Consider the following 22,910-nt stretch of genomic DNA (forward strand, 5'->3'; position numbering starts at 1 on the left):
CCGGGTGCGGATGATGAAGGGAGATGTGAGTGACTGATTGTCAAGGTCTTTGGGGGAACTGCTGAAACATTTTTGTCAGAGAAAGGTGGGAGATAGAAGCTCATGTTATCCACACCTTCTTCTTTCTTTCCTTCTGCCAGTTCTATGTTATTGAATATGCTGCCTGCGATGCCACTTACAATGAGATTGTCACCCTGGAACGGCTTCGGCCAGTTAATCCCAATCCCCTTGCAACCAAAGGCAGCTTCTTCAAGGTTACCATGGCTGTGCCTGAGGATCTGAGAGAGGCGTGAGTGGGATGTTGGGTGTGGGGGACCCCCTTTATGGTCCTCATCTCTGCACACGTTTCTCCCAGGCCCTGCTCCCAGTGTGTTTTGTGTTCCCTTGGCCCTCTAGAGTCCTCTCTGCTCCCAGTTCTGTTTCCTCATCTCTGTTCTTTAACTGCAGTCCCCCTCTCTCCCCTGAATGTTCAGCTATACTCTATACTCTGCCCACTGAGCACTGTTCTCTTTTCTCTGCAGCTGCTCCAATGAAAACGTCCATAAAGAGTTCAAGAAAGCATTGGGAGCAAACTGCATCTTTCTCAACATCACAAATAGTGAGCTCTTCATCCTGGTGAGTTTATTTTGCCTGAACTTCACCTAAGCCCTTCTCCCCTTTTAACTCTTTTGCAAGAAGGGAAGAGCTAAAGTGTGCTTATATTTATTTGTCAGAGAGGACTTTATTGCTCCTGACTCCTGTGGACCCAGGTTAGCCCTACCATTCCTTAGTCTTTCTCATGTATGACCTTCATTTTTTTTCAACCTGACCATCATATTGCAGTTTGGGTCAAGGACCCTTCTTGCATATTTGGACTCTCAGGAACAGTATGAATCTCACTTGTGCTTGCCACGTAAAATCAGTTCCCATAGGCACCCAGATAGTAGGCCCTTGTGAGACCAACAATGATTTTCTCTTCCTCAAATTTGTTTCTTAAACTCCTGCCCTTTTCCAGAGATTCAGGTGTCCTGATTCCCAGTTCCTAACTCTCCTCTAAAACATAGGCAGTTTTTAGTGACTTTTTTGTTGGTTTCTTTCCAGTCAACCACGGAAGCCCCTGTGAAGCGAGCATCCCTGCTGGGTGATATGCATTTTCGAAGCCTGCGCACCAAACTGCTGCTCATGTCGCGCAATGAAGAAGCTACCAAGCACCTCGAGGTAAGTTTGGGCTCCACTTTTTACTGCTGAATGGTATTGCTGTCTTCCTCCCACCTCATCCTCCACTCATACTGTTATGTTTATAGAACAGAGGTTAAGGTCTTTCTGGGCCATTAAACCTCGGTCTGCTGTTTCATCTCAAACTCCTCCGGATGGCAGAGCTCCATCATGTTTTTAGTGTGAAGGTTGTTTTTTTTTTTTTTTAAAGCTACCGGACCCTGTGACCAAGTGAAATTTTACTTGAAAGCACAATGCATAAGACAGATGAATCAGAACAAGTCTGTCTAAAAGTGGAAGAGGGTGTGGGTCTTACCTCCACTGGGTGCCCCCAAATTACCTCTGAGAACCAAACCACTTTGTGAGAGCCATTTGTACACTGGAAAAGATCCCTGGTCTTGGAATCAATCCTGGCTTGCTTTGTCAAATAATTGACCTTTGGCAAATAATTTGATTCCAGTGAGTTTTCTCTTCCTTATCTGTGACAATGAGGTAGTTGAAGGAGAGTGTTTATACAAGGTCTTTTTGAATTCTGACATCTTATGATGGTCAGATTCCCTTAGGAATTATACTGTCCTAAATGAGGTGCATATGTGTATGTGTTATTTGAACATCCATTTCCTTTTATTCAAGTGATCTTTATGGGAGCCTGTGCAAATTCTGGCCCATGGTACTCTGTACTTCTCCAGGGATGCTCCTCAGGGTGCTGCCAGAGCCTTTCCCTTTGCTTGCCCTTGTACTCATGCCTCCCTCTGAGGACTGGTTGAGAAACGAAGTGGTAGCATGGTGTGTCATAGCCTCTTTTTATGCTTTTCTTAACCTCTTGCTTTCTCCTCAACTTGTTGGGTTTTATTTTGGGAATTTGTATTGTTTTGGATAAGGTAAATATTCCTTACACTTGCATTTACCATGTGAAAAGTCCTTTCTAAACACCAGTCTTATTTAATCCTCTTGTTAGTCTGGGAATGGTGCAGGTCAAGTGTAATCATTTAGTGGAGAATGGAACAGAGGTCAGGTGTAATCATTTAGTGGATAGCAACAGAGGCACAGAGAGTATGTTGTGTTTGGGATTATACAACCAGATAGTGTTGGAGCCAAATCCAGAACTTTGATGGCTCCTGGCCCAAACCCTGCCATCATTACCTCCCCTGCCCACCAAGCCATTGGTACTGAGAAGGTAGGAATGGAATGAAGCATTCCTAAATTCTCCACACAGGTCCTGGTGGTCAGTGGACTTCCAGATAGTTCTGGCTTTCTTTCGCAGTCTTTTCTTATTGAAGTTATGCAAAGCGTCAGATTCCCGGGACAGATGTCTGAAATTTCACCATGATTCCTATAGGTCAGTGTCTTTTTTTCTTTCAGACAAGTAAGCAGCTGGCGGCAGCTTTCCAAGAGGAGTTCACAGTGCGAGAGGACCTGATGGGACTAGCAATTGGGACTCATGGTGCCAACATCCAGCAGGCCCGAAAAGTACCTGGGGTGACTGCCATTGAATTGGGTGAAGAGACCTGCACTTTCCGAATCTATGGGGAGGTCAGCAAAAGATACCTGTCATCTAAGTCCCTGCGGGGATAGAAAGAAGAGTGTGTGAAATAGAAAGGAAGCCTGTCGTATTCACTTCATTCCCCCCCCTTTTTTTTTAATAATGTGCATAACCTTTTTTTTTTTTTTCTTTAACTGGAGTATAGTTGCTTCCTCCCTCCCAGACTTTGGCGGCAGCACATTTTCCCAAAGACAGAGAGTGGCAGGAAGATCACTGTTTGAGATCCAGGTCCTCTGTTTTATTAATAACTCCCCATTCTTCTCTTAGACTCCTGAAGCATGCCGACAGGCCCGGAGCTATCTTGAGTTTTCTGAGGACTCCGTGCAAGTGCCCAGGAACCTGGTTGGTGAGTTAGGGTTGTGTATGTATATAAGAGAACATGTTGGGGGCCAGATGTGAGATGCTCTAAAATGATTCTGGCTTCGCACCTCCCGGTGAACTTCTTTTCACGAGGACAGACCAAACAGTCTGTAGTTGGAGTGACAAAAATGGGAGAACTGATTTCTAGGGATTGTGGTGTTCTGTCCTGTGAAAACACACTAGAAGCCTAGAAGCAGGAGATTCATTAAACAGAATTCTTTTATACAAGCTGGAAAACTTGTCTGTTTTTGCTCTTTTTTCTTTCCTTTAAAAAAAAAAAGCCTAACTCCTCCTTTACCTATTCAGGCAAAGTGATTGGAAAGAATGGGAAAGTGATCCAGGAGATTGTGGATAAATCTGGTGTGGTGAGGGTTCGAGTTGAAGGTGATAATGATAAGAAGAACCCCAGGGAAGAGGTATGGGGCAACTACACCTAGAGATTGGTTTCCAGAGTAGATGTGATTGTTCTCCAAGCCATTCTCTTGAGGGCTGGGATTTCTAGGGGATGGGACATGGGAACTTTGGTTTTTCCTAGTAGATGGAGAGCCCAGAAAGATCCTTTTTGTGTAGGCTTCTCTAGAAGACAAGGTGGACTTAATACTTGATTTGAGTCTGTTTCTAATCCCTGTGTCCTTTGCTCTCCAGGGCATGGTTCCTTTCATATTTGTTGGCACCCGAGAAAACATCAGCAATGCTCAGGCTCTGCTGGAATATCACCTCTCCTACCTGCAGGTACCCAAGCCAGGAGCCTGGGAGAGGAAAAACCCACGTGTACAGGGGTCTGAGGAGCATGCTGGATGGAGTTAAAAGTGGTGGTTTCCAGTTTGTGTCTCTGAGTAGAACAGAAACTGTTAGGTGGAAAATTGGGGCTGTGGAGTTGGAACCCGTCATTTTCCCTGTTTTAAGCCTTGTGTTCCTGAGAGTTCAGGTCCCTAGGGACAGTTGGGGCAGAGAAGTGTGAAGAGAGACTACTGATCTTACACTTCTTCCTTGTTTTTCTCCATCTTCTACCCAACCAGGAGGTGGAGCAGCTCCGCTTGGAGAGGCTGCAGATTGATGAGCAGCTTCGGCAGATTGGGCTGGGCTTTCGGCCTCCTGGAAGTGGGCGGGGCAGCGGCAGCAGTGACAAGGCTGGATATACCACTGATGAGAGCTCCTCCTCTTCCCTTCATACCACACGAACCTATGGGGGCAGCTATGGGGGCCGGGGCCGGGGCCGGAGGACAGGCGGTCCTGCCTATGGTGAGACAGCTATGCGAGTAGGGGGTGAGCAGTGGTGGGCTGTGGGAGTCAGTGGCCTGGGTGGAAGCTTGAGGAAAGGGTGATTGAGAAGATGAAGTGATTGGCTAAGGGACTAAGGAGTGAGGGAGGATTTTCCAGCTTGGGGGTGGGGATGGATCCTGGGATAGGGTGAGGGACCCTGTTTGAACGCCACTATGTTCTTCAGGCCCCAACTCAGACCTATCCACAGCTTCTGAGACGGAGTCAGAGAAGAGGGAGGAGCCCACCCGAGCTGGGCCTGGCGACCGGGATCCCCCGACCCGGGGGGAAGAAAGCCGGAGGCGTCCTATAGGAGGCCGGGGTAGGGGACCCCCACCTGCCCCCCGGCCCACCTCAAGATACAACTCTTCATCGATTAGCTCAGGTAGAAGCAGACAGCTGGGCTCATGAATGTGGGCCAAAAAGAAAGATGGTGGACACCTGACTCCCAACTCCTTCTTCCTCCAACCAGTGCTGAAAGACCCAGACAGTAATCCCTACAGCCTACTGGACACATCCGAACCAGAGCCCCCAGTTGATTCAGAGCCGGGGGACCCCCCCCCAGCAAGCGCCAGACGCCGCCGCTCGCGCCGCCGCCGCACAGATGAGGATAGGACTGTCATGGACGGAGGCCTGGAATCCGACGGGCCCGGCATGACAGAGAATGGCCTGGGTAAGGGGTGTGTGAGGGTGTGAAAGGCTACAGCTGGGAAAGAATTGAGGGGGTGGGCGATTGATGCACAGTTCTCATTTTCCCCTGCTCCACAGAAGATGAGTCAAGACCCCAGCGTCGTAATCGGAGCCGCCGCCGCCGTAACCGTGGTAACCGGACTGATGGCTCTATCAGTGGAGACCGTCAGCCAGGTGAGCTAACACTGGATTCCAGCAGACTACCTCAGAGAACAGGATGCCTCCTATCCTGTGGAAACTAGCGGTAGGGGTTCAGTGAGGGTCTAGGGGCTGGATACCTGGGTTCCTTCTGAAACTTGATCCTCTGTCTTCCCCAGTGACTGTGGCTGACTATATCTCCCGAGCAAAATCTCAGAGCCGCCAGCGGCCACCCCTGGAACGCACTAAACCTTCAGAGGATTCTCTTTCAGGGCAGAAGGTAGGCAAGGAAGACATAGTTTACCCCCACTACCTTTTGTGTTGTTCTGGAGTAGGGGGCACATGAAAACTCGCTAAGAAATCGCTTGTGAAGTTGCAAGGAAGACATGCAGCTGGAGTTTAGGCTGCATGTAAAATAGTGAAAAGTTTGTATAGAAGAGAAAGGGCCATTTGGTTCATATTTTCTGGATCCCAGTAAAAGTGACTACTGGCAACCAACCCCTGGGTCCCACCAGATGCCTGGAGCTCTTAGGTGGTAGGGAATAGCATTACCTGAATTTCTACTGACCTCCTTTCATTCCTCTCCATTTTCTTTCCCACTCTCCCTTCAGGGTGACTCTGTCAGCAAGCTTCCTAAGGGCCCCTCAGAGAATGGGGAGCTCTCCGCCCCCCTGGAGTTGGGTAGTTTGGTGAATGGGGTTTCATAGACCCTCCAGCCCGCATCCCTCCCTTCTCCATCTCGCTTGCTGCCCAACACCAATGGCCCTCACAGGCCCGACTGACCTGCGCTGGAGCTGCTCTTATCTAGGGGGGAGGGGGGTGGCACAGCAGCTTGGGTCCCCCCCAGCCTCCAGGAGCTAGTGGAGGGGTGTGTAACAGGGTCCTACCCCCTCCCTCTTGTCCACCCTTCCCCCAGGGTGAGGGGAGCCTCTCTCCTTCCCCATCAGACTGGATGTGCCTTTATCCTCTAATGCCCCAATCTCTCTCTGAACACCCCCATTCTCCGCCTGTTGGTGCGGGGTGCTCCTTGACCCACCCAGATTTGACAGTTCAGGGGGGCTCCCCTGCTATCCCTCCTCCCATCCTGTACCCCCCATTTCTGGGGCCTCATCACTGTGGAAGACGGGGATAGTAAGGGTATAAGTGGGTGGGAGGCATGGGGAAGGTTTTGGAGTAGAACCAGGGGTGTGTATGAAGGGGGGTGACAAGGTCCCCCAGGGGAGGGGGAGACCAACCTTGTCTGGTGGATGAGAAGGCGTATTTATTTTTCACTGTACAGTATTTAAAAAGAGAATAAAAAAAATCCAAATGGCTCTCCGGTTCCTGTACCTTCCTTGTGCCCAGTTTGGTCCATCTGTTTCTATAGGAGTGACCTGCCCTGGCCCTTGTTTCCTGTGTCACCACAGCTGGCTTCTCTAGCATTCCAGAGATGGTCTACGTCTAGGAATTTCTGACATTCCTGAATTCCCCAGGCCCAGGTACCCTCCTGGTCTAGAGAAAAGCAGCTGGTGCCTTGCTGCTTCTCCCCTCCCCCAGGTTTGCTGGTAGAGGGAGCTAGGCCACTCCTATACCCTGAGTCACAGCAGGCTAGGTAGGGCTGCTCAGAGCTGGAGCTGTTCCTGCTAAGAGCTGAGAGCCAAGGCAGGCTGCTTAATCCGATTACCCGAGGCCTGGGGCTTGGGCTGGGCCTTGGGGAGCGTGGGGAGCAGGGTTCCCTCAAGACAGCCCCCTGGAACCTAGGTGTCAAGCCCTCATTCCTGCTGGTACTCTGCTCTGGATCCAGGCTTCCTCTCCAGCATCCATATCACTGATCTCAGCCTTGGTTCTTCCTGGGCTTCCTTGTGCCCTGCCTCCGAACTCTGAGGTTTAGAGAGAAAACATGTGGAGAAACCTAGGTTTGGGGGCTACAGTGGTGAGGGTTTAAATTTTCTCACCTGGCAAGGGGTTGTATCACCACCCGAGCACCTGCTGGGATGACTCAGGAAACAAAAATGGCCTGCCTGCCTGCCTCCTGACTTTTCTGCCCCCGGGCTGGTCAGGGACTTGAGGAGTTGTAGGCACCAGAAAAAGGTTTGGGTTAGTGCGTTGGGTGTTCCCACCTGCTTCCCAGCACAACTCTGACCCTGAGGGCTCTTGATCCCCCTCTACTTGATCCCATTGTGCAAAGATATTGATTTTAAATCGCTGTGCTTAAGAAGGGAGGAGTAGATGTTTAGGCTATTGGGGCTGGAAGGCTTGACTTCTAGGTCTTGGGTGGAGAGGGGGTGTGGTCCCCTGGGGGGAGAGTGGGGGGCTGGGAAGAACGGGACACCTGGGTTGGCCTAAGGGAGGGGGATGTTGGCGCCCTTAAGGAGGCGCGGTCGGCTGGGAGGGAGTGGGGAGGAGCCAGTCGTTAAAAGCTGTTCCCCAGCCTGGCCCACCCACCAGCCACAGACGCTGAGACCTGGTGAGAGAGGGCCGTGGCACCTGGGCTACGCTGCCTGGCAGCTGCGGGGCCCCCGATCGCAGAGGTTTACCGCCTTCACCGAAGCCGGGCCCTTGGCGGGCAGCGGGCAGCGGGCAGGGGGCGCCAGACTGGGTCGCCGGGAACCTCGCAGCCACAAGGAAAGAGCACAACCTGTACAGGAGCGGGTACCAGGCAGCGGTTTTTGCGCTGGACTCCCCAGAAGTGCCGGATTGGTTGGAAGTACGGGCTCCATTATAAGGACTCTGAACTTTAAAAAAAAAAAAAAGGACACGAGTTTCTCTGTAACGACTCCGGATTAGAAAGACACTTAGGATACCGGGTTTGGGGATCAACGTTTCACTTCGGAGGAGAGGGCGTGTAGAAACGCTCTCTGAAGGCTTCCCTTCGGCACCCCCATGGCGGTACCGGGTTCCTCACACGACCAGGCCTGGAACCTGGACCCTCCCACTCCGACGGCCCCTACCTCCTCGTCCTCGGGCCCCCAGGAGCGGGAGGGCGCCGGGAGCCCAGTTGTCTCCAGGGGGCTTCCCTTGGAGAAGGTCAAACGGCCCATGAACGCGTTCATGGTGTGGAGCTCCGCCCAGCGCCGCCAGATGGCGCAGCAGAACCCGAAGATGCACAACTCGGAGATCTCCAAGCGCCTGGGCGCGCAGTGGAAGCTGCTGGGTGAGGATGAGAAGCGGCCCTTTGTGGAGGAGGCTAAGCGGCTCCGGGCCCGACACCTGCGCGACTACCCCGACTACAAGTACAGGCCCCGGCGCAAGACCAAGAGCGCGGGCGCCGGGTCGCCCCACTTCAGCCAGGGAAGCGGCGGCGTGGCTGGCGGCGGGCCAGTCTGGGGGCCTGGATATGCAGCCAACCAGGGGAGCAGAGGCTTTGGGTACCAGCCCCCCAACTACTCGACAGCCTACCTTCCTGGCAGTTATGGGTGAGTACCCGAGGAACAGGATGACAGAAACTTGTGCCCGTCCTAGAGTCTGGGTGGGGGCAGATACCAGAGAGCCTGGCTGGCAGGGGTCCTGAGCCCACCCAAGTAGGGGACACTTCATGCAGGAATTTGGAGGGTGCCCGATGAAGGGTGGGAGACTTCAGGGGAGCCAGGGTCTTTCTTCCATCAGAGTCTGTTGGTGGTGACACCGCAAGAGCAGCAACCTGGATGTGACTCTGTTCTAGTTACTTGAGTTTCCCATCCTTCCCCCCGCCCCGGCCCCCGCTCTGGCCCTCGTGTGACCCGGCTTCCTCTCCCAGCCCCGGGGCAAGGACAGGCCAAGCCCAACTCTACCCCTTCCTGGCCTGCCGCCCCAAAAGAGAAAAACAGGCGCGCAGCACGCAAGCTCGCACTTGAGCGTGCCCTGACATGGTTGTGGTGGTGGTGCAGCTCTAAGCCATCATGGGGTTCCCTTCCCTACCATTGGTACTCTGGGGGGTCCAGATAGCCAGGGATGGATGGGTGGCTGATTAATTCCACCCGTCTGTGCAGAATTGGTCAGAACTACCCCCACATACGAGTCAGGGACCCTACTTGGCACCTCCAATCCAGGGAGCAAATGCCTTCTAACCATAGTGTTTCTCTTTGCAGCTCTTCCCACTGTAAACCAGAGGGCCCCTCGCCGTGCTCTCTCCCTCAGAGTAACCCAAGGCTCCAGGGGGAGCTACTCACTGCTTACAGCCCCTACCCACCCCCAGGCTCTCCCCCTCTGTACAACCCACCCCTCTCAGGGACCCCCTTGCCCCTAACCCACCTCTAACCCTCACAGACGTGGACCGCCCAGAAAGGTTTCCAGTCTCCTTTTCTATGTTTCTACCCAGACCACCACCACCCCCACTCCCAGGCTGCAAATTCTTTAGAACTGTGTTGGACCACCGTTCAGAGATGAGCAGTACTCCTCAAACCCCAGAAAGCTAGGGGGAACAACACCCACAGATTTTTTTTTTTTTTGGTAGGCTGAATACAGTTTTGTACAATTAAACCATGTCTCTGAGTCTTTATTGTTCCATCTCTGTTCCCCTTTACTGCAGCAGGAACCAGCAGTCTCCACTCCCTTCCGCCTGGACCTGCCAGAGCAGGAACCTCCTCACCCCACCCTGGGGCCCTGCCTGAGTCATTCTTCTGTCCCCTTCCCCCTACCCCCCCACCAAGCACTGGGGTCCAGGAGCCAGGCTGGGGGAGGAAGGAAACCATAAGCACCTGGTCCCTTCCACTGTCCAGGCTCTGTCCTTCAGGGTCAGAAGGAAAGTGGGGAAATGGGGAAGACAGGTAAGACTTTTGCCCAGAATATATTAACTAGCTAGAAACTTCTGCTAAAAGAAAATTTCAGCCAAATGTTTAAATGTCTCCAGAGCATATACACAGGACAGCACACAATGTTAAAATGTCAGCCTGAAAATTTCTACCCCATCCTAAGGATCTGGGCCAATCAAAGTTGCAATTGCAGAAGACGGGGAATGGTTAAAAGACAGCAGCAAACTGATCCAGACGGGAAGGACCCCAAGGTTGGGTGGATGAATGCAAACATGGAATGTACTCAAGGAGCCCATTCAACTCTACTGCTTTTTCTTCTTGTGGGGAGCCTTGGCATTCCAGTAGAAGAGGACCTGGGCAGCGATGAGGCCGTTGCAGAGAGAAGAGACTACAAAGGTTCCAGCCATGAGGGGATCTCCAGTTTCCTGGGTGAGAGACACAGCTAGGGTCACTTAAGCATAGTGAGAAAGGGTTCCAAAAGAGGCAGCCTGAAGTCCTCCGGCAGGGAGAGGTAAGGTGAAGTTATGGTGCCCTCTAGAGGGGAGGAGGTGCACTCACCTGAATGGAGGTGAAGATTCGGGCCAGGGACCCTCCAAAGAGCAGAAACACTGTGATGGCTGAGAGCTGGCCCGTGTGCCCATTGCGGTAGTTGGTGGCTGCCTGGAGCAGCTAAGGGAAGAGTTGAGACACCCTTTGTTCTGTCATCTGAACTCATTCCATGTTCCCATGTCATTTCTCTCAGTCCCACCCCCTGCAAACTTTGGGTTTCTCCTCTACTCTTTACCCACCCCCCTTCCCAACATCCTCTCCCTTGTTCCCAGCACCCACCCTTCCCACCACCACCGAAGGCATGTTGGAGGCCTGGAGCAGGGTGACTACAGCCTGGGGCGTCAGTGGTGAAAGCAGCACCAGAAGGACCAAGGCGTAGCACACTAGGAAAGCAACACCTGGGAGACGGAAATAAGGAGTTCGTGTCAACTTCTGAGTCCCCTGGCTTCCCCAAGCCTGCCTTCCCAGCAAGGTTCCTGAGAGCTGGCAGCCAGCTCATGGGTCTATCCTCAGCACCTTTCACAGTCTGTCCTCTGTAGTGCAGGACCAAGAAGGCAATGGTGATTGTCTGGAGCATCAGGAACAGGGCTTCACCCCAAGAGCTGCAGAGTCAAGAGTTGGAAGGAAGAAAGACGGGCCTGGAAGAGGCAGGGAAAGCCTCCAGAGCCCGTCCATCTTGGGGACACAATTCTCTGATTATTCCCTATCCGCCACAGCCCTACTGGTCCCTTACCTCCTGCCTCCCGGCAGCCCCCATGCAGTTGATTCAGGATTGGAAACTGGGTGTTCTTGGGTTGCTCGCCTCCTCTCATCATCACCATAGATGATGACTAGAGTTCCAGAAAGGTTTAAGTCTTCCTGCCCTTTTACCTCCCTCCCTCTAACCCCTACTAGAGTTGTGAGCATTTACCCTTGGAGATAAAGGGCAGGGCCCCTTACCTGAAGGGAAAGTTATTGGTGACGCTGTAGACCATGGTCCCAGTCAATGCCACTAGCTCTAGCATTACCGACTGAAGACTCAATCCTTCGGCACTCTTGGCTCCCAGTATTTTAAACACTTGGGGTAGTTTTACTGGGAAAAGACGATGAGAAGAGCAGGGCTGAGGAACTGACATCCCTTGGGTGCACAGCAGAACAGCCACAGAGCAGACCTGGAGGCATGTTAACCCCACTTCTAGTTAAGGAACCCATTCAGTCTATGGTATCTCAGCACTCTACCCACCTCCCAGCAGCAGGAATTGAAGATGATAAGAAACATACCCAGAAGTGAGCCAGCCACAATGCCCAGCCCCAGGCCTTTGCTGAGAAGAATCTTGAGGCAGGGAACTAAGAAGAGAAATTAAGCAGAGATGAGACTTCTGGAACCCAGGCCAGGACTTGCAGGCCTAAAGGCTTTAAGTGCTTTAAGATCTTGACATACCCACAAAAGGAAATCTTGGGTGGTCTGAAGGCAGGTGAAAAAGGCCTAGTTCTTCCTACTCCAAATCATATCACGTTCAGACAAGGTGACTGCAAAACAGCTTTTACCTTTTCTTTCCTCTGACCCACTCTTCCGTTCCCTGCCCATCACACCTAAATTCCTTCATCTGACTTCCAAGGCTCTCCACTGCTTCCTTGTGTAGAGCTGAACAAGGCCCAAGAGTCCTCTGATCCTTTATTCCCCGCCTGTGAGCAAGTAGGCAATCCACACGTCTTTTCTCTCCAAGAATAGGTTTCCTTTATATCGCTCATTCTCGAACACTGTCCCTGGCCCCTACTCAGGAACTTTCGCGGCCCGCTTTTATGTTCTAGCTACCAACATCTTCTCTAGCCTGGAAGTCCACCCCCAAAGTGTTTGCCCCAGTGGTAGTCTGACTATCATGGGTCATGAACGCAGCTAAAAAAAGCACTGTCCCGGGAGAACAGAGGGGTACCAAAAAACTGAAGGGGGTGGACTGTGAAGGCTTCCCTAAAGGTCTGATGTCAGAGGCGGGTTTTGGCTGCGCCGTTGCCTAGTAGATAGAAAAAGGAAGCCAGACACATTAAGTCCAAAATTACACCGTGAGCAAACGTGGAGGCTGGGAGCAAAGCCATTACGATGGCAGGAGCCTTGGGGGTGCCACAGAAGGCCTTGATTCATAAGAGGCTTTGAATCATTTGTAGCATTGCTCCTGAAGGTGTACAGATCTATTAGATGTTAGAACGATCTAATCAGATCTTAAACTGTGTTTTGTAAAATTTGAGTCTTTCCGTCTTTCATCGGTCGCTAAAGCAAAGTACTCCGAACCTGGCGACTTCCCCTCTCGCCCAAATATGGAGACATAATTCTACGGAGCCCGAGATACTTCCGCCCCTTTCAGACACGACTTCCGCCCAGAATGCTGTGGCAATAGTCAGCGCCGTCACTTAGTCCGCACTCATGGCCCCTTTACGGCCGGAGAGCGCTGGCGCAAAACTGTGACCCGATGCCAAATAAAACTTACCATGAAGCAAGTCCCACTGGACGAAAATTTGGTCGTAGCATTTCTCAGGTAAAAGAAGCGGCACCAGCACCCGTTTAAGTGGCCCGTCTACCTCGGCCGCCATATTGCAAAGCTAACTTCCGCCAATCCCTCAAACCGCCATTGACTGACGGTGCGCACGCGCGCTCCGAGCGCTCCGCCTCCCGCCTTCCCGCCACTAAGCAGGACCGCGCCCCGCCTCCCGCCCCAGCTCTTCCTTACGCCATCCCACCTTCGTTAACGTAAAATAGGTCTCGCCTGGAAACCACGTTTTTGGAGCGCTCCCTCCCTGCTGCTCGAATTTTTAAAGCGTGCCAAAGCTGTACGCCTGCGCAGTTTCATTTTTCGAGCCTTTGTTTACGCAGAAAGATTTATCCTTCCTTTCTGCGCTCCTCCTGCTCGGCGCCATCTTGTCTTCTTCCAGCTTACTACATTGTTCGAAGTTGAGAGAGAAGGGGCGTGAGTCTCCAAAATGGCGTTGGGTGTGGGCGGTGTAGCTTTCCGCCTCCTGTACTCTCGATGTCTCCAGAGGACATGGCGCCGATGGGAGCGAGACAGTGTGAGCCAGGCCGCTCACCTTAGGCGCAAGGCCCATGCTTCTCCCTCAGGTTCGCCGAGGCCTTGGCAAATGGGTGCGCTGGGCCAGGACAGTGAAACAGAGGAAGGGGTGGTGGGGAAGGAGAGCCCGGTTTCCGGAGATGGCAGCGTCCCTAGCTCCCATATGGGCCCAGTCCTGGCTGCTTCTGTGAAACGAAGGCCCCGGGGTTCCCTCTCACCTCACTGGCCCGAGGGCGCCACCTCTGGGCCATGGCCCCTTTCTCGGCCTCCTATCACCACGTGCTTAGCCAGGATTTGGGCCAGATGGGGGCGCCCTAGCATCTCGCCTAGGGACATCTCAAGACTACCCAGCAGTAGCGATGCCTTCTGGCACCCAGTGCCCGGACACTAAGTCTTGGTGGAGATGGCACTGGTCATCGCGCTCTGGTGGCTGGGCACCTGCTGGGAATACCACACCCTTCGGTGACTCCTGCGCCACAGTCTGCAGGGTCTTACGAGGTGTCGCAAGGCGGTGGTGTGTTGTTTGCTGGGTCTCGGACACGAGCTCCCACAAAAGGGGTGGGTCTGCCGGTCTCGGCGGCTGCTTTCTGTAGCTTTTTAAGGCTCCCACAATTGGAAGGGCCCCATATTGGCCCTGGCGATGCTCACAGGGCCATGAACTGTAAAGGGGAATTTAGCACTTCCTGGTCTGGTCGTTCAGGCTAGGGCGGTCGGGGAGATGCTTTTTAGAATCCACACTGGGGCTGTCCTAGGGGTGCCACCCACCACCACTAGGGGGCACCACCACCAGGGACTGTGGATTGCCCAGGAGCGTAAAGGATATTTTATGGAAGTCACAGTACATATTGCTCCTGTGGTTGATGAAAATCCTTTGCAGGTGAGATAGGAGCATCCCAGATGCAGCCAGAGTTTAATCTGGGTTGTTCGCTAGCTCGGACACAGTTGGTAGGGCAGAGCATTTGACAGGCTGCTGGGATGGGTGGCTCCCCTGGATTGGAGGAGAGGTAACTGGAACAGCCAGAGACCCCAGGAAAAGAGGAGCAAGGGAGGCAAGGCCAGTTTGACAACAGCTGTGCCAGACTTTGAAGGAGGAATCCATGAGGGCATTGCACCACAAAGTGACATTTTCATCGCTCCTGGTGAGCTGTTTCTAGGACCCTTAGACTCAGCCATGGAAGGTATCAAAAGGTGTGTGACAAGAAACTTAACGGCTTTTAATTCTGGCAGGAAGGACAAGGAAAACCAAGGATAAAGATTTGAGCAAGTTTTATTGTTTTCCCATGGGAGATGGGGAATCAGTCATATTTAATAAACATCTTTTCCCTCATCCTTCCCAATTGCATTATCTCTTTGTTCATCAAGAGAGAGAAGGATGATACCTTTTATCTCTTTAAGTCAGTTGAGTGATGAGAAATGAAAGGACCTCCTGGTGCCCTGGATATTGAGACATGCTCAGAGGGGCTGGTAAGTGGGTGGGCGTCTTCGGATGATGCAGAAGGTAACAAGCACCAGGGTGAGGAGGCCGAGTAAGATCAGGCCGATGATGAGAGGCAGCAAGATGGACTTATCATTGGGACAAGAGAAACCTGGTGGAAAGACAGGTCAAGTGGGTGTCACAGTGGTGGTGGTTGGGATCAAGGTGGGAGGAAGGAATGTAGGGGATGTTGGGAAGCCTTATGGAGGAGGAAGGACAGTTACCCCAGCTGTGACAAGCTTGAGAGGAGGAGATTTGGGGGTGCAAGGAGGGAGATTTATAAGCCTGGGTGGGGGCTTTCAGTGCAATGGGAAAATTCGAGGCGGGAAGAAGTAGGTCTTACTTGGTCCAAAGGCCCCTGAGGGGGACAGCTGAGCAGCTTGTAGCTTCAGGGAGAGCAGATCAAGGTGTAAAGCTGGTGAAACAATGATGCTTGCATTTCTGCAACTGAAGCTCTGGCCCAGGGGGGTTTGGAGATCTCGGAGAGATGAGTTCTGAACTGAGAATGTCCACTCTAAAAGAATGAGGAAGAGTTAGCTCCATATCCACATCTCCACCCACTAGCCTGGGTCCCTTCAGGAACCCAAATATCTAGTGCAAGTGGTGAGAAAGGGAAGGTTACTCACGCACTGCCTGGGGGAAGGACACGTTGTACTCCACAGCCATATAGTTCAGGTAGACTGCGCTCTGCAGTGGATCCTGGGGAGGCAACCAGGAAGACTCAGGGCAGCAGGGGAGAGTTGCATCCAGGTATAGAGTAAGGGGTATGGCAAGAGGTTGGTAGTGATAGGGTGACAGGGAGGGATGAGGGTTAATACCTGCTTGAATCCGAAGCTGAGCTGTCCGGACGGGAATGAGAGGAGCAAGTGGGAATGGGTACCTTCACAGCCCCCCTGGGCCTTGGTTCTGTTGGGGTTCAGTACAGAGATGCCCCAGGCCTGTAGAAGTTAAAGATGAGAGGTCACAAGACTACACAGCTCTGCCATTCCATGTTCCCATTGTCTTCAATCTGTATTTGTCTCCTCCTCTGCTCTTCCTCCCCCACTTCTGAATCATATCAGGCCTCAGCCCCTTCCCTTTATGTCCTCCACTCTTTTAGCTTTACCTCTCCTCCACCCTGGGTTGGGTACAAAACTCGAATCTGAATCTGGGCTTGGAGCCGGACGCAGGGCTGGGAACCATTACTCCAAGTGTAGTCTCCTATTGCCTCCTTGGAGCCTGGGCTAGGACTTGGAGAGGGTGGTGGTTCTGGGTGGGGGGATCTGGTGGAGGGTCCTGGACTCGTGGCAGTAATGTTGCTTGTTGGATGAACTGTAGTATTCTGATGACTGGTGGTGGTAGCAGGACTATGAGTGGCTGTTGGGGACTCGCCGCTGGTGGTTCCTGTGGTGTTGGTTGTATGCGTGGTGGTGGAGATTCTCCAAGTGGTGGTTCTGTGGCTCTTGGTAGTTCTGTGGCTGGTTGTTCCAGGGCTTGGCGTGCTTTCTGTAGCTGTAGGTGTCACCGTGAAGGATGGCAGCAGAGTGGCGGATTTTTTATGAGGACAGTCATTCCCTGTCCCCTGGGCTTTGAGGAAAAAACTGGTTAGCAACCCAGGGCAGGCTTCTTCCCAGGGGCCCTCCTCCCCGTCCCCTTCCTCCTTACCTGCTAGTAGCCCCAGCAAGGCCCCAGAGAAGAACACAGCCAACCTCATGACAGAACAGCCTTCACCCCAAGTCCACCAGTGTTAGTACCAGCTGCCTGCTCAACCAACCCTGTACCCTCTGCCTTCTGTTTGGAAAAAAGAGGAAATCTCGGACTTCCTGTTAACTCGAGGTGATCCCACCCCCAGCCTGACTCAGGCACCTCAGCCCCAGCCACCGTGATCTCTTAGTCATTAAGTGATTGGCCCTGGTGTCACCAAAGGAGCTAGCTGCATCATGTGGGTAGCGAGATGGGGAGTTTTGGGGAAGTTGATCCTTATGGATTTGTCTTCCTCAGCAAAATGTGCTTGGCAGTTGCAACAAGTGATTAGAGAGGCAGCAGCCCCTCTATGGGAGAGCTCACTAGGATGTAAATTCAGAGCACTCCCTTTTGCCTCCATCACTTCCTCTTTGCTGAGACATGTGAGGTGCTTATGATGGTCCTTGCTCAACCCCTATGGAAAGGTCATACCCGCTAGTTAACATGACCATTTTCCAGTCAACAAGAAAGCACAACAGAAAGTAACTATTAGCAGGGATGGGGGCAGTGGGGGCAGTAGAGCTGTACCCAACAGCAGGTGGGAGGGAAGAAATGAGAAGCCAAGGCAGGCAGTTTCCAAGTCATTTTATTCAGAATTTTGTGTTTGTTTCCTGAATCAATAAATACTATACAAAACAATGTAAAAATGGCTACCATTTTCTCTCCCCTGCTCCTCCAACCTGAGGACAACCCCCTGGGCTACCTAGCTCAGGGGTTCACCCTCCAGATTTGGCCCAGCAGATGAGGTGGAGCAAAATTGTAGCCCCTACTGAATGAATGTTTTCAGAGGAATTCAGCTGGGGTGGGAGAGCCTCTGGGGTTTGGAGGTTGACTAGGTTAGGGAAATGGATTAGTGTTTTTGGGAGAAGAAGACGGCGCCTACCCCAAAGAAAAGGGTGTCTAAAATGTTCACGGTTCCTTCTTTTGCCTCAAAAAGTGACATTTATTCAAAGAGTCAAAGAAAAAAAAAAAGAAAAAAATGACAAGATGTCCATCCCTTGGCTCCCTTCCCTCCCCCCTCCTGCTGCTCCTCAGCCCCCTCCAAGGTTTCATCCCCGGCTGGTGCTAGGTAGCACAACAGCCCCCCCTCAGATGAGGTCAGCAACATTGAGGGGCATTTCCTCAATGGAGGTGTTATAGAAGGTCTCGATGTCTCGAAGAGTCCTCTTGTCCTCTTCTGTCACCATGTTAATAGCCACACCCTTACGGCCGAAACGTCCGCCACGACCAATTCTGGAACAAGTGAGGATAAGGAAAATAGAAAAATCAGAAGCTTCTCTGTAGGGAGGACTGGGCAAGAGGGGAACTGGGTTGGTTAACAAGACCAGATTTTCATTTACCTGTGGATATAGTTTTCCCTATTGGTGGGGAGGTCATAGTTGATGACTAAGGAAACTTGCTGTACATCAATGCCTCTGGCCTATGTAAAGAAAGAAGGCAGTTTCAGGGTGTGAATGAGAAAGCACAAGTCTATCCAGAAATTAACCATACATGTAGGCAGCCAAAGGCAGGCAAAGGAAATAAACACCCCCTTTTCCTCAGAAGCCTGAGGCGTGCCAGATTTTATTCCAAGTTGCTACTTTCCTGAAGAGGGGCACTAGTAGGCCCCTTGGAAGAGGGAATCAACTTGGATTCTCTCCTCTTCCTTCCAGTCTTGTCCAAATGCCCCTCTACTCACCAGTAGGTCAGTGGTAATCAATACTCTGCTAGAGCCAGAGCGGAACTCCCTCATGATAACGTCTCGTTCTTTTTGGTCCATGTCTCCGTGCTAAAACAGGAAATGAAATGGTGTATGTAAAGGGTAGGTCTGTTGCTTCTGAGAGAACTGGCTGTAAGTAATACTCTGCCATGTTTTACTGTGCTGGTAAATGATGCAGAGAAACCTCACCATGGCAGAGACGGTGAAGTCTCGGGCATGCATCTTCTCGGTGAGCCAATCCACCTTCCTTCGGGTGTTGATGAAGATGACTGCCTGGGTAATGGTCAGGGTTTCATACAAGTCGCACAGTGTGTCCAGCTTCCACTCCTGGGGGGTGGGGGTGGGGAGATCAGTCAGGGGCTATACCCAACAACTCACCACCAGGTCCGCCTCCTGCACTGGGCCCCACCTCTCGTTCCACATTGATGTAGAACTGACGGATACCCTCCAGCGTCAACTCTTCCTTCTTGACAAGAATTCTAATTGGGTCCCTCATGAACTTCTTGGTCACCTCAAGCACATCAGAAGGCATTGTAGCTGACAGCAAAACCACCTAATGAAAAATAAAATCAGCTTCAGGGTAGGGAATACTCTAGAATTCCATGGTTTCCCTGGCAGTTGATAAATGCTCCTATCATCACCCCCAAGCATACCACAACCTGTATGCAAAGCTATCAGCCATACAAGCAAGACAACCCCAATGTCCTGTCCTCACCTGGGTGTTGCTGTTGAGCTTCTGGAATATGTCATAGATCTGGTCCTTGAATCCACGGCTTAACATTTCATCAGCTTCATCCAGTACAAACATCTTGATGTATTTGGGAGCTACAACAAAAAGGAAACACCAATGGGTAGTTATTAAAAAATCTGAAATATACCTAACTATCCTGATAAAGAATAGAGCATAGGCAGTCTTCTGCTCTCAGAATACAAAGGTTGATCCTTTGCCTGGGATCCCCTTTCCAGGCCAGACAACAGCCTTGGGAAGTAGAACACTACCTGGGCTGAGATGACAGGGAAGCCAGGCTCAGATGACACGCATGGAGTTCATCACAGAGCAGCTCTTTCAGAGGATATCATTGGGAATGAAATTATAGCCAAACTAAGCACACATAGGGAAGTGACCCAGAGGACTAGAAAACTGATGCACTCACACAAGTATCTCCGGTTAAGCATGTCGAACACACGGCCTGGGGTACCCACGATGATATGGGGGGCTTCCATCTGCAGCTTCTGCACCTCAGCACGTACATTGGTACCCCCAATGCAGGCATGGCACGAGGCACCCATGTAATCTCCTAAGGCCATAACTACCTTCTGTATCTGAATCAGAATAAGAACAGTGCCTGTATATTAGCTCCAACTGCCAGGCCCCATTTTAAAGTCATTCTTTCCAACTTTTGAGACCTAACACTATTAAGTTAACCGCCCTCAAGCAAGAAACCGGTGAACATACCATGTAAGACTAAGATCTCTGCTGATAAAAGGCAGACTCAGAATTTGAACTCAGGATGGTTCTTCAATGTACACACTGACTCACAAAAATAGCCCTGAAATAATTTCTATATGGTCACCTGTATCCTCTTGTACTCCTGCCATAGAACCTATGTTAGATCTTCATTTTCGAATCATATTCTAGACCCTAAGGCCCCAGAGGAGAGCTTTATGGTAACTTCTTGCTTACATTATCTTTGTTCAGAAGTCAGGCACAGAATGACCATGATACCTCCATAGAACATTACAAGAATACATTCCCTTAAACTCAATTAGCAGTCAACTTGTGAGACAGGGGTTTCTCATCTTTTTAAGACTAAGGAAAACAGCCCTACATTTTATGTGCCCCAGGCATGAAATAGCTCTGGCCACCAATCCAGGCATCAAGCTAGGATGAACAAAGGACTAGACATCTGCTTTGCCCCTGACTGATATAAGAGCAACACCACCAACCAGGTGCCTCTTTGCCCATTGCCAGGGAGTTTGTTCATAAAATGGCCAAACTTGCCCAGCCAGCTAGGCTCCACCCAGCAGCCTTTTCATCTGACTCAGGAAATGGGTGGAGTAAGGGATGCTTTTAGTGTTTGGTTAGAAAAAAGCTTATAATTAATCTAGTAAGTCTTGAGACCTGGAAGTCAACAACCAACTTCACATCACCTGTTTTCCCCTTACTTCAGTTCTAGAAACAGTAGTAGTTAGGGTACATACTTCTGGTTTCTGCAGATCATTTCTAAATGAGTCCCTCAAGAGAAGGAAAGTAAACTCACCTGCTGGGCCAACTCTCTAGTGGGTGCCAGGACCAAGGCCTGGGTGGCCTTTAGATCTAATTCAATCTGTTGCAGAATTGATATGGCAAAAGTGGCCGTTTTCCCAGTCCCAGATTGGGCTTGAGCAATCACATCATAACCTAAACACAAATTGGGAGAGAAATTTGATATGGTAGAAAGCATTCTTGGGAATCATGGGACATTCAAAAGCCCTGCTGAATGAGATCAATAAGCAACCAACAAAGATGTTATGTGCTCAGCAGTAAGTGCTTCAGACTTTTTGACAACATAGTACCCAAACAGGAACAGAACTGAAAACTAAGCCAAGTTTCAGTCATTTAGTACTGCAACAAAATTAGTCTAGAAATATATCTGTAAAAAGCCAACATGATATGGCCAAAACACTACCTCAGAGATTAAACCAGTAGTCAATCCATGTGTCCAGGGCATGAACCAGGCATGGGCACAGAGCAAAAGCCAAGCTGGGATAAACAAGGAGTTGTTTTGTCCCTCACTGATATGAGACAGGCGCCACCAACCAGGTGCCACTCTACCCAGGTCAGGGACGGTTCAGAACTTGTTCTAGGGCAGAGGGATCTTACCCTTGATACAAGGAAGAATGGCTCGCTGCTGAATGGCAGAGGGCTTCTCAAAACCATAGGCATATATGCCACGGAGGAGTGACTCTGAGAGGTTCATGTCATCAAAGCTGTCGACAATCTCATTCCAGTTACTCTGCAGGAAGCAAAAGAATCCAGAGAAATGGGGCTGTGCTCCTGTCTAAGAGCAAACAAGCCCCTGTACCTGCACCAAAACTTCAGAAACCACACTCTCTTCAACCCAAGGAAGCCAGCTGGTTGGTTCTACTCAGCCTGGGAAACCACCCTAGGGGGTCAGCCCACCTGTAAACAGTGAAGCTGGCTGTTAATACAAAGGAGAACAGAATTTGGATGATATGTCTCAAACTTTAAGCATTATGTATTACCATAAAGGAATTAGAATCCTACCTATCTGGGGGTTTTAAACTAAGCACAGTTGAATCCTGGGTTCTGGTTTTATTCATTAAACCCCCAGTGCAAAATCGAAATAATGCTACTACCACTGGCTTTCCCAGACTTGAAAAGATAATGGTGGGAGGGATCCAGCCTCACCTCGATGACGCCTTCGGGTTCCATCCCATCGGGGCCATTGTCTCTAGATCTGTTGGTTTAAAAACAGGAGTATGTAGAAATCCTGACAGTCAATCTCTTCCTACCAGCAACCGGCTTTGCATGATGCCATCAGCCTGCACTCCCTATTCCAACCCCCACGAGTTCCCGTAAGACGCAAGTCATTTTACAACTGAGTCAAGCCTTTGCCCCATCCCGGGAGCGGCTCAGGACAAGCCACCCCCGACCAGATGGAGTAACGCTCCGTGAAGACCCCAAGGCTGGAAGAACTGCGCTGCGCTTAAGGGGCGCGGAGGTGGTGCTTGCCTCCTGGGCCACGTGTCCCGGGTCCGGCGCTCCAAACCCAAGCGCGTGCACCTCCCACCGTGGCCCCTGCCTGCCGGAAATCCCGCCCTCCACCTCCCAGACGCCGGGGTAGGACATCCCCTTCCCCCCACGTCACACCGCCCGCACCTCCCCCACTCCCTCCAGCCCATCTCCCCCCCTCGCAGTGCCCGGATGTGGGAGGCCGCGGGCGGTGGCGGCCTCACGCACAATGAGCCCCAGCCGAGCTAGCAAAGGGGTAGATTGCACAACACTTAGCAGCGAAGCGGACTGGGGGAGGGGAACGCCTCGAGCAGCCATGTGCTTGCTCCCTCGACCACCCGGCGACGGCCCCCTCCCCCGGCCTACAGGGAACAATCCACATCCCGCCCGCCCCCGTCGCGAAATGGCGTCGCCCTCCCATACCTCAGGCCGCTCACCCCTGAAGTAAAGTGGACCTGCCCATCCGCAGTTTGCCAATTGCCCGACTTGTGCGGCAAAATGGACCCGCCCGCCCGGCGCCGGGTGGGCTCCCGGTGCCTCACGCGGCCGCTCCTCGGGATTAGGCTCGGTCCTGGCCGTCAAGAAAACCAGCACACTGAACGGCCGGCTTCTTCTCCCCCCAACCCATAGCTCCACGCGAGTAAGCGACTGGATTTACAGACCTAAGGACCCCCGCCTTCGGCGAGTGGTACCGTCAGAATCCTCCGGAACCCCAAGCGCGCGAGCCCTCCCTCCGGTAGTGAGGCAATCGGACCGGCGGCTTCGGGCCACGCACGCCCGCCTCTACCTTTCCCCACT

At 51.8% G+C, this 22,910-nt stretch overlaps 5 protein-coding genes across 8 annotated transcripts in view; 2 read left to right on the forward strand and 3 right to left on the reverse strand.

The window, feature by feature from the left end:
• The window catches only part of FXR2 (fragile X mental retardation, autosomal homolog 2), a 13,425-nt gene extending 6,779 nt beyond the window's left edge, over positions 1 to 6,646 (forward strand). The window contains exons 5-18 of one of the 4 annotated variants that reach the window (XM_010843084.1): positions 1 to 25; positions 141 to 289; positions 522 to 615; positions 1,081 to 1,197; positions 2,557 to 2,727; positions 3,005 to 3,083; positions 3,404 to 3,513; positions 3,743 to 3,829; positions 4,117 to 4,339; positions 4,545 to 4,742; positions 4,830 to 5,030; positions 5,126 to 5,221; positions 5,365 to 5,465; positions 6,552 to 6,646. In XM_010843084.1, the coding sequence (XP_010841386.1) occupies positions 1 to 25; positions 141 to 289; positions 522 to 615; positions 1,081 to 1,197; positions 2,557 to 2,727; positions 3,005 to 3,083; positions 3,404 to 3,513; positions 3,743 to 3,829; positions 4,117 to 4,339; positions 4,545 to 4,742; positions 4,830 to 5,030; positions 5,126 to 5,221; positions 5,365 to 5,465; positions 6,552 to 6,557 (1,657 nt within the window). In that variant the 3' untranslated portion in view covers positions 6,558 to 6,646. Of the gene's footprint in view, positions 26 to 140; positions 290 to 521; positions 616 to 1,080; positions 1,198 to 2,556; positions 2,728 to 3,004; positions 3,084 to 3,403; positions 3,514 to 3,742; positions 3,830 to 4,116; positions 4,364 to 4,544; positions 4,743 to 4,829; positions 5,031 to 5,125; positions 5,222 to 5,364; positions 5,466 to 5,796; positions 6,499 to 6,551 lie in introns of those variants that run through there. The other 3 variants (XM_010843082.1, XM_010843081.1, XM_010843083.1) reach the window with 3 other exon arrangements.
• A 130-nt stretch (positions 6,647 to 6,776) lies between these two features.
• Positions 6,777 to 9,615, forward strand: SOX15 (SRY (sex determining region Y)-box 15). Its single transcript, XM_010843086.1, has 2 exons — positions 6,777 to 8,580; positions 9,232 to 9,615. The coding sequence occupies exons 1-2, from the start codon at positions 8,048 to 8,050 to the stop codon at positions 9,398 to 9,400; spliced, it is 702 nt and encodes a 233-aa protein (XP_010841388.1). The 5' UTR covers positions 6,777 to 8,047; the 3' UTR covers positions 9,401 to 9,615.
• MPDU1 (mannose-P-dolichol utilization defect 1) lies at positions 9,605 to 13,049 on the reverse strand. The gene is made up of 7 exons (XM_010843085.1): positions 12,906 to 13,049; positions 11,704 to 11,769; positions 11,383 to 11,515; positions 10,960 to 11,045; positions 10,723 to 10,841; positions 10,453 to 10,563; positions 9,605 to 10,319 (listed from the first exon to the last, which is right to left on the reverse strand). The coding sequence occupies exons 1-7, from the start codon at positions 13,006 to 13,008 to the stop codon at positions 10,197 to 10,199; spliced, it is 741 nt and encodes a 246-aa protein (XP_010841387.1). The 5' UTR covers positions 13,009 to 13,049; the 3' UTR covers positions 9,605 to 10,196.
• Positions 13,050 to 14,732: 1,683 nt separating this feature from the next.
• On the reverse strand, positions 14,733 to 16,784 carry CD68 (CD68 molecule). The gene is made up of 6 exons (XM_010843088.1): positions 16,600 to 16,784; positions 16,061 to 16,521; positions 15,774 to 15,893; positions 15,582 to 15,654; positions 15,299 to 15,469; positions 14,733 to 15,067 (listed from the first exon to the last, which is right to left on the reverse strand). Exons 1-6 carry the CDS (start codon positions 16,646 to 16,648, stop codon positions 14,934 to 14,936), a joined length of 1,008 nt encoding a protein of 335 aa, XP_010841390.1. The 5' UTR covers positions 16,649 to 16,784; the 3' UTR covers positions 14,733 to 14,933.
• A 461-nt stretch (positions 16,785 to 17,245) lies between these two features.
• EIF4A1 (eukaryotic translation initiation factor 4A1) overlaps positions 17,246 to 22,910 on the reverse strand; it is a 6,011-nt gene continuing 346 nt past the window's right edge. The window contains exons 2-11 of the mRNA XM_010843089.1: positions 21,789 to 21,837; positions 21,240 to 21,372; positions 20,638 to 20,777; positions 19,531 to 19,699; positions 19,092 to 19,201; positions 18,786 to 18,929; positions 18,566 to 18,703; positions 18,356 to 18,445; positions 18,018 to 18,097; positions 17,246 to 17,910 (exon numbers count right to left, since the gene is read on the reverse strand). Coding sequence (XP_010841391.1) covers positions 17,766 to 17,910; positions 18,018 to 18,097; positions 18,356 to 18,445; positions 18,566 to 18,703; positions 18,786 to 18,929; positions 19,092 to 19,201; positions 19,531 to 19,699; positions 20,638 to 20,777; positions 21,240 to 21,372; positions 21,789 to 21,837 — 1,198 coding nt within the window. The 3' untranslated portion in view covers positions 17,246 to 17,765. The remainder of the gene's footprint in view (positions 17,911 to 18,017; positions 18,098 to 18,355; positions 18,446 to 18,565; positions 18,704 to 18,785; positions 18,930 to 19,091; positions 19,202 to 19,530; positions 19,700 to 20,637; positions 20,778 to 21,239; positions 21,373 to 21,788; positions 21,838 to 22,910) is intronic.

The sequence above is a fragment of the Bison bison genome, unplaced genomic scaffold, assembly GCF_000754665.1.
Source record: "Bison bison bison isolate TAMUID 2011002044 unplaced genomic scaffold, Bison_UMD1.0 scf7180017864180, whole genome shotgun sequence".
Classification (NCBI taxonomy): Eukaryota; Metazoa; Chordata; class Mammalia; order Artiodactyla; family Bovidae; genus Bison; species Bison bison.

Bases quoted from the DNA above. Each gene is read 5' to 3' on its own strand.
- SOX15 (XM_010843086.1), top strand. From the start codon at position 8,048: ATGGCGGTACCGGGTTCCTCACACGACCAGGCCTGGAACCTGGACCCT. The intron at 8,581-9,231 runs GTGAGTACCCGA...TTCTCTTTGCAG, and splicing joins TACCTTCCTGGCAGTTATGG to CTCTTCCCACTGTAAACCAG.
- MPDU1 (XM_010843085.1), bottom strand. From the start codon at position 13,008: ATGGCGGCCGAGGTAGACGGGCCACTTAAACGGGTGCTGGTGCCGCTT. The intron at 11,046-11,382 runs GTAAGGGGCCCT...TTGACTCTGCAG, and splicing joins ACCAATAACTTTCCCTTCAG to CTCTTGGGGTGAAGCCCTGT. The intron at 10,564-10,722 runs GTGGGTGCTGGG...CTCTTCCCTTAG, and splicing joins CTTCGGTGGTGGTGGGAAGG to CTGCTCCAGGCAGCCACCAA.
- CD68 (XM_010843088.1), bottom strand. From the start codon at position 16,648: ATGAGGTTGGCTGTGTTCTTCTCTGGGGCCTTGCTGGGGCTACTAGCA. The intron at 15,655-15,773 runs GTATTAACCCTC...TTGCCTCCCCAG, and splicing joins TCAGCTTCGGATTCAAGCAG to GATCCACTGCAGAGCGCAGT. The intron at 15,068-15,298 runs GTAAGACCTACT...TCTTTCCACCAG, and splicing joins CTCAGGGGCCTTTGGACCAA to GTTTCTCTTGTCCCAATGAT.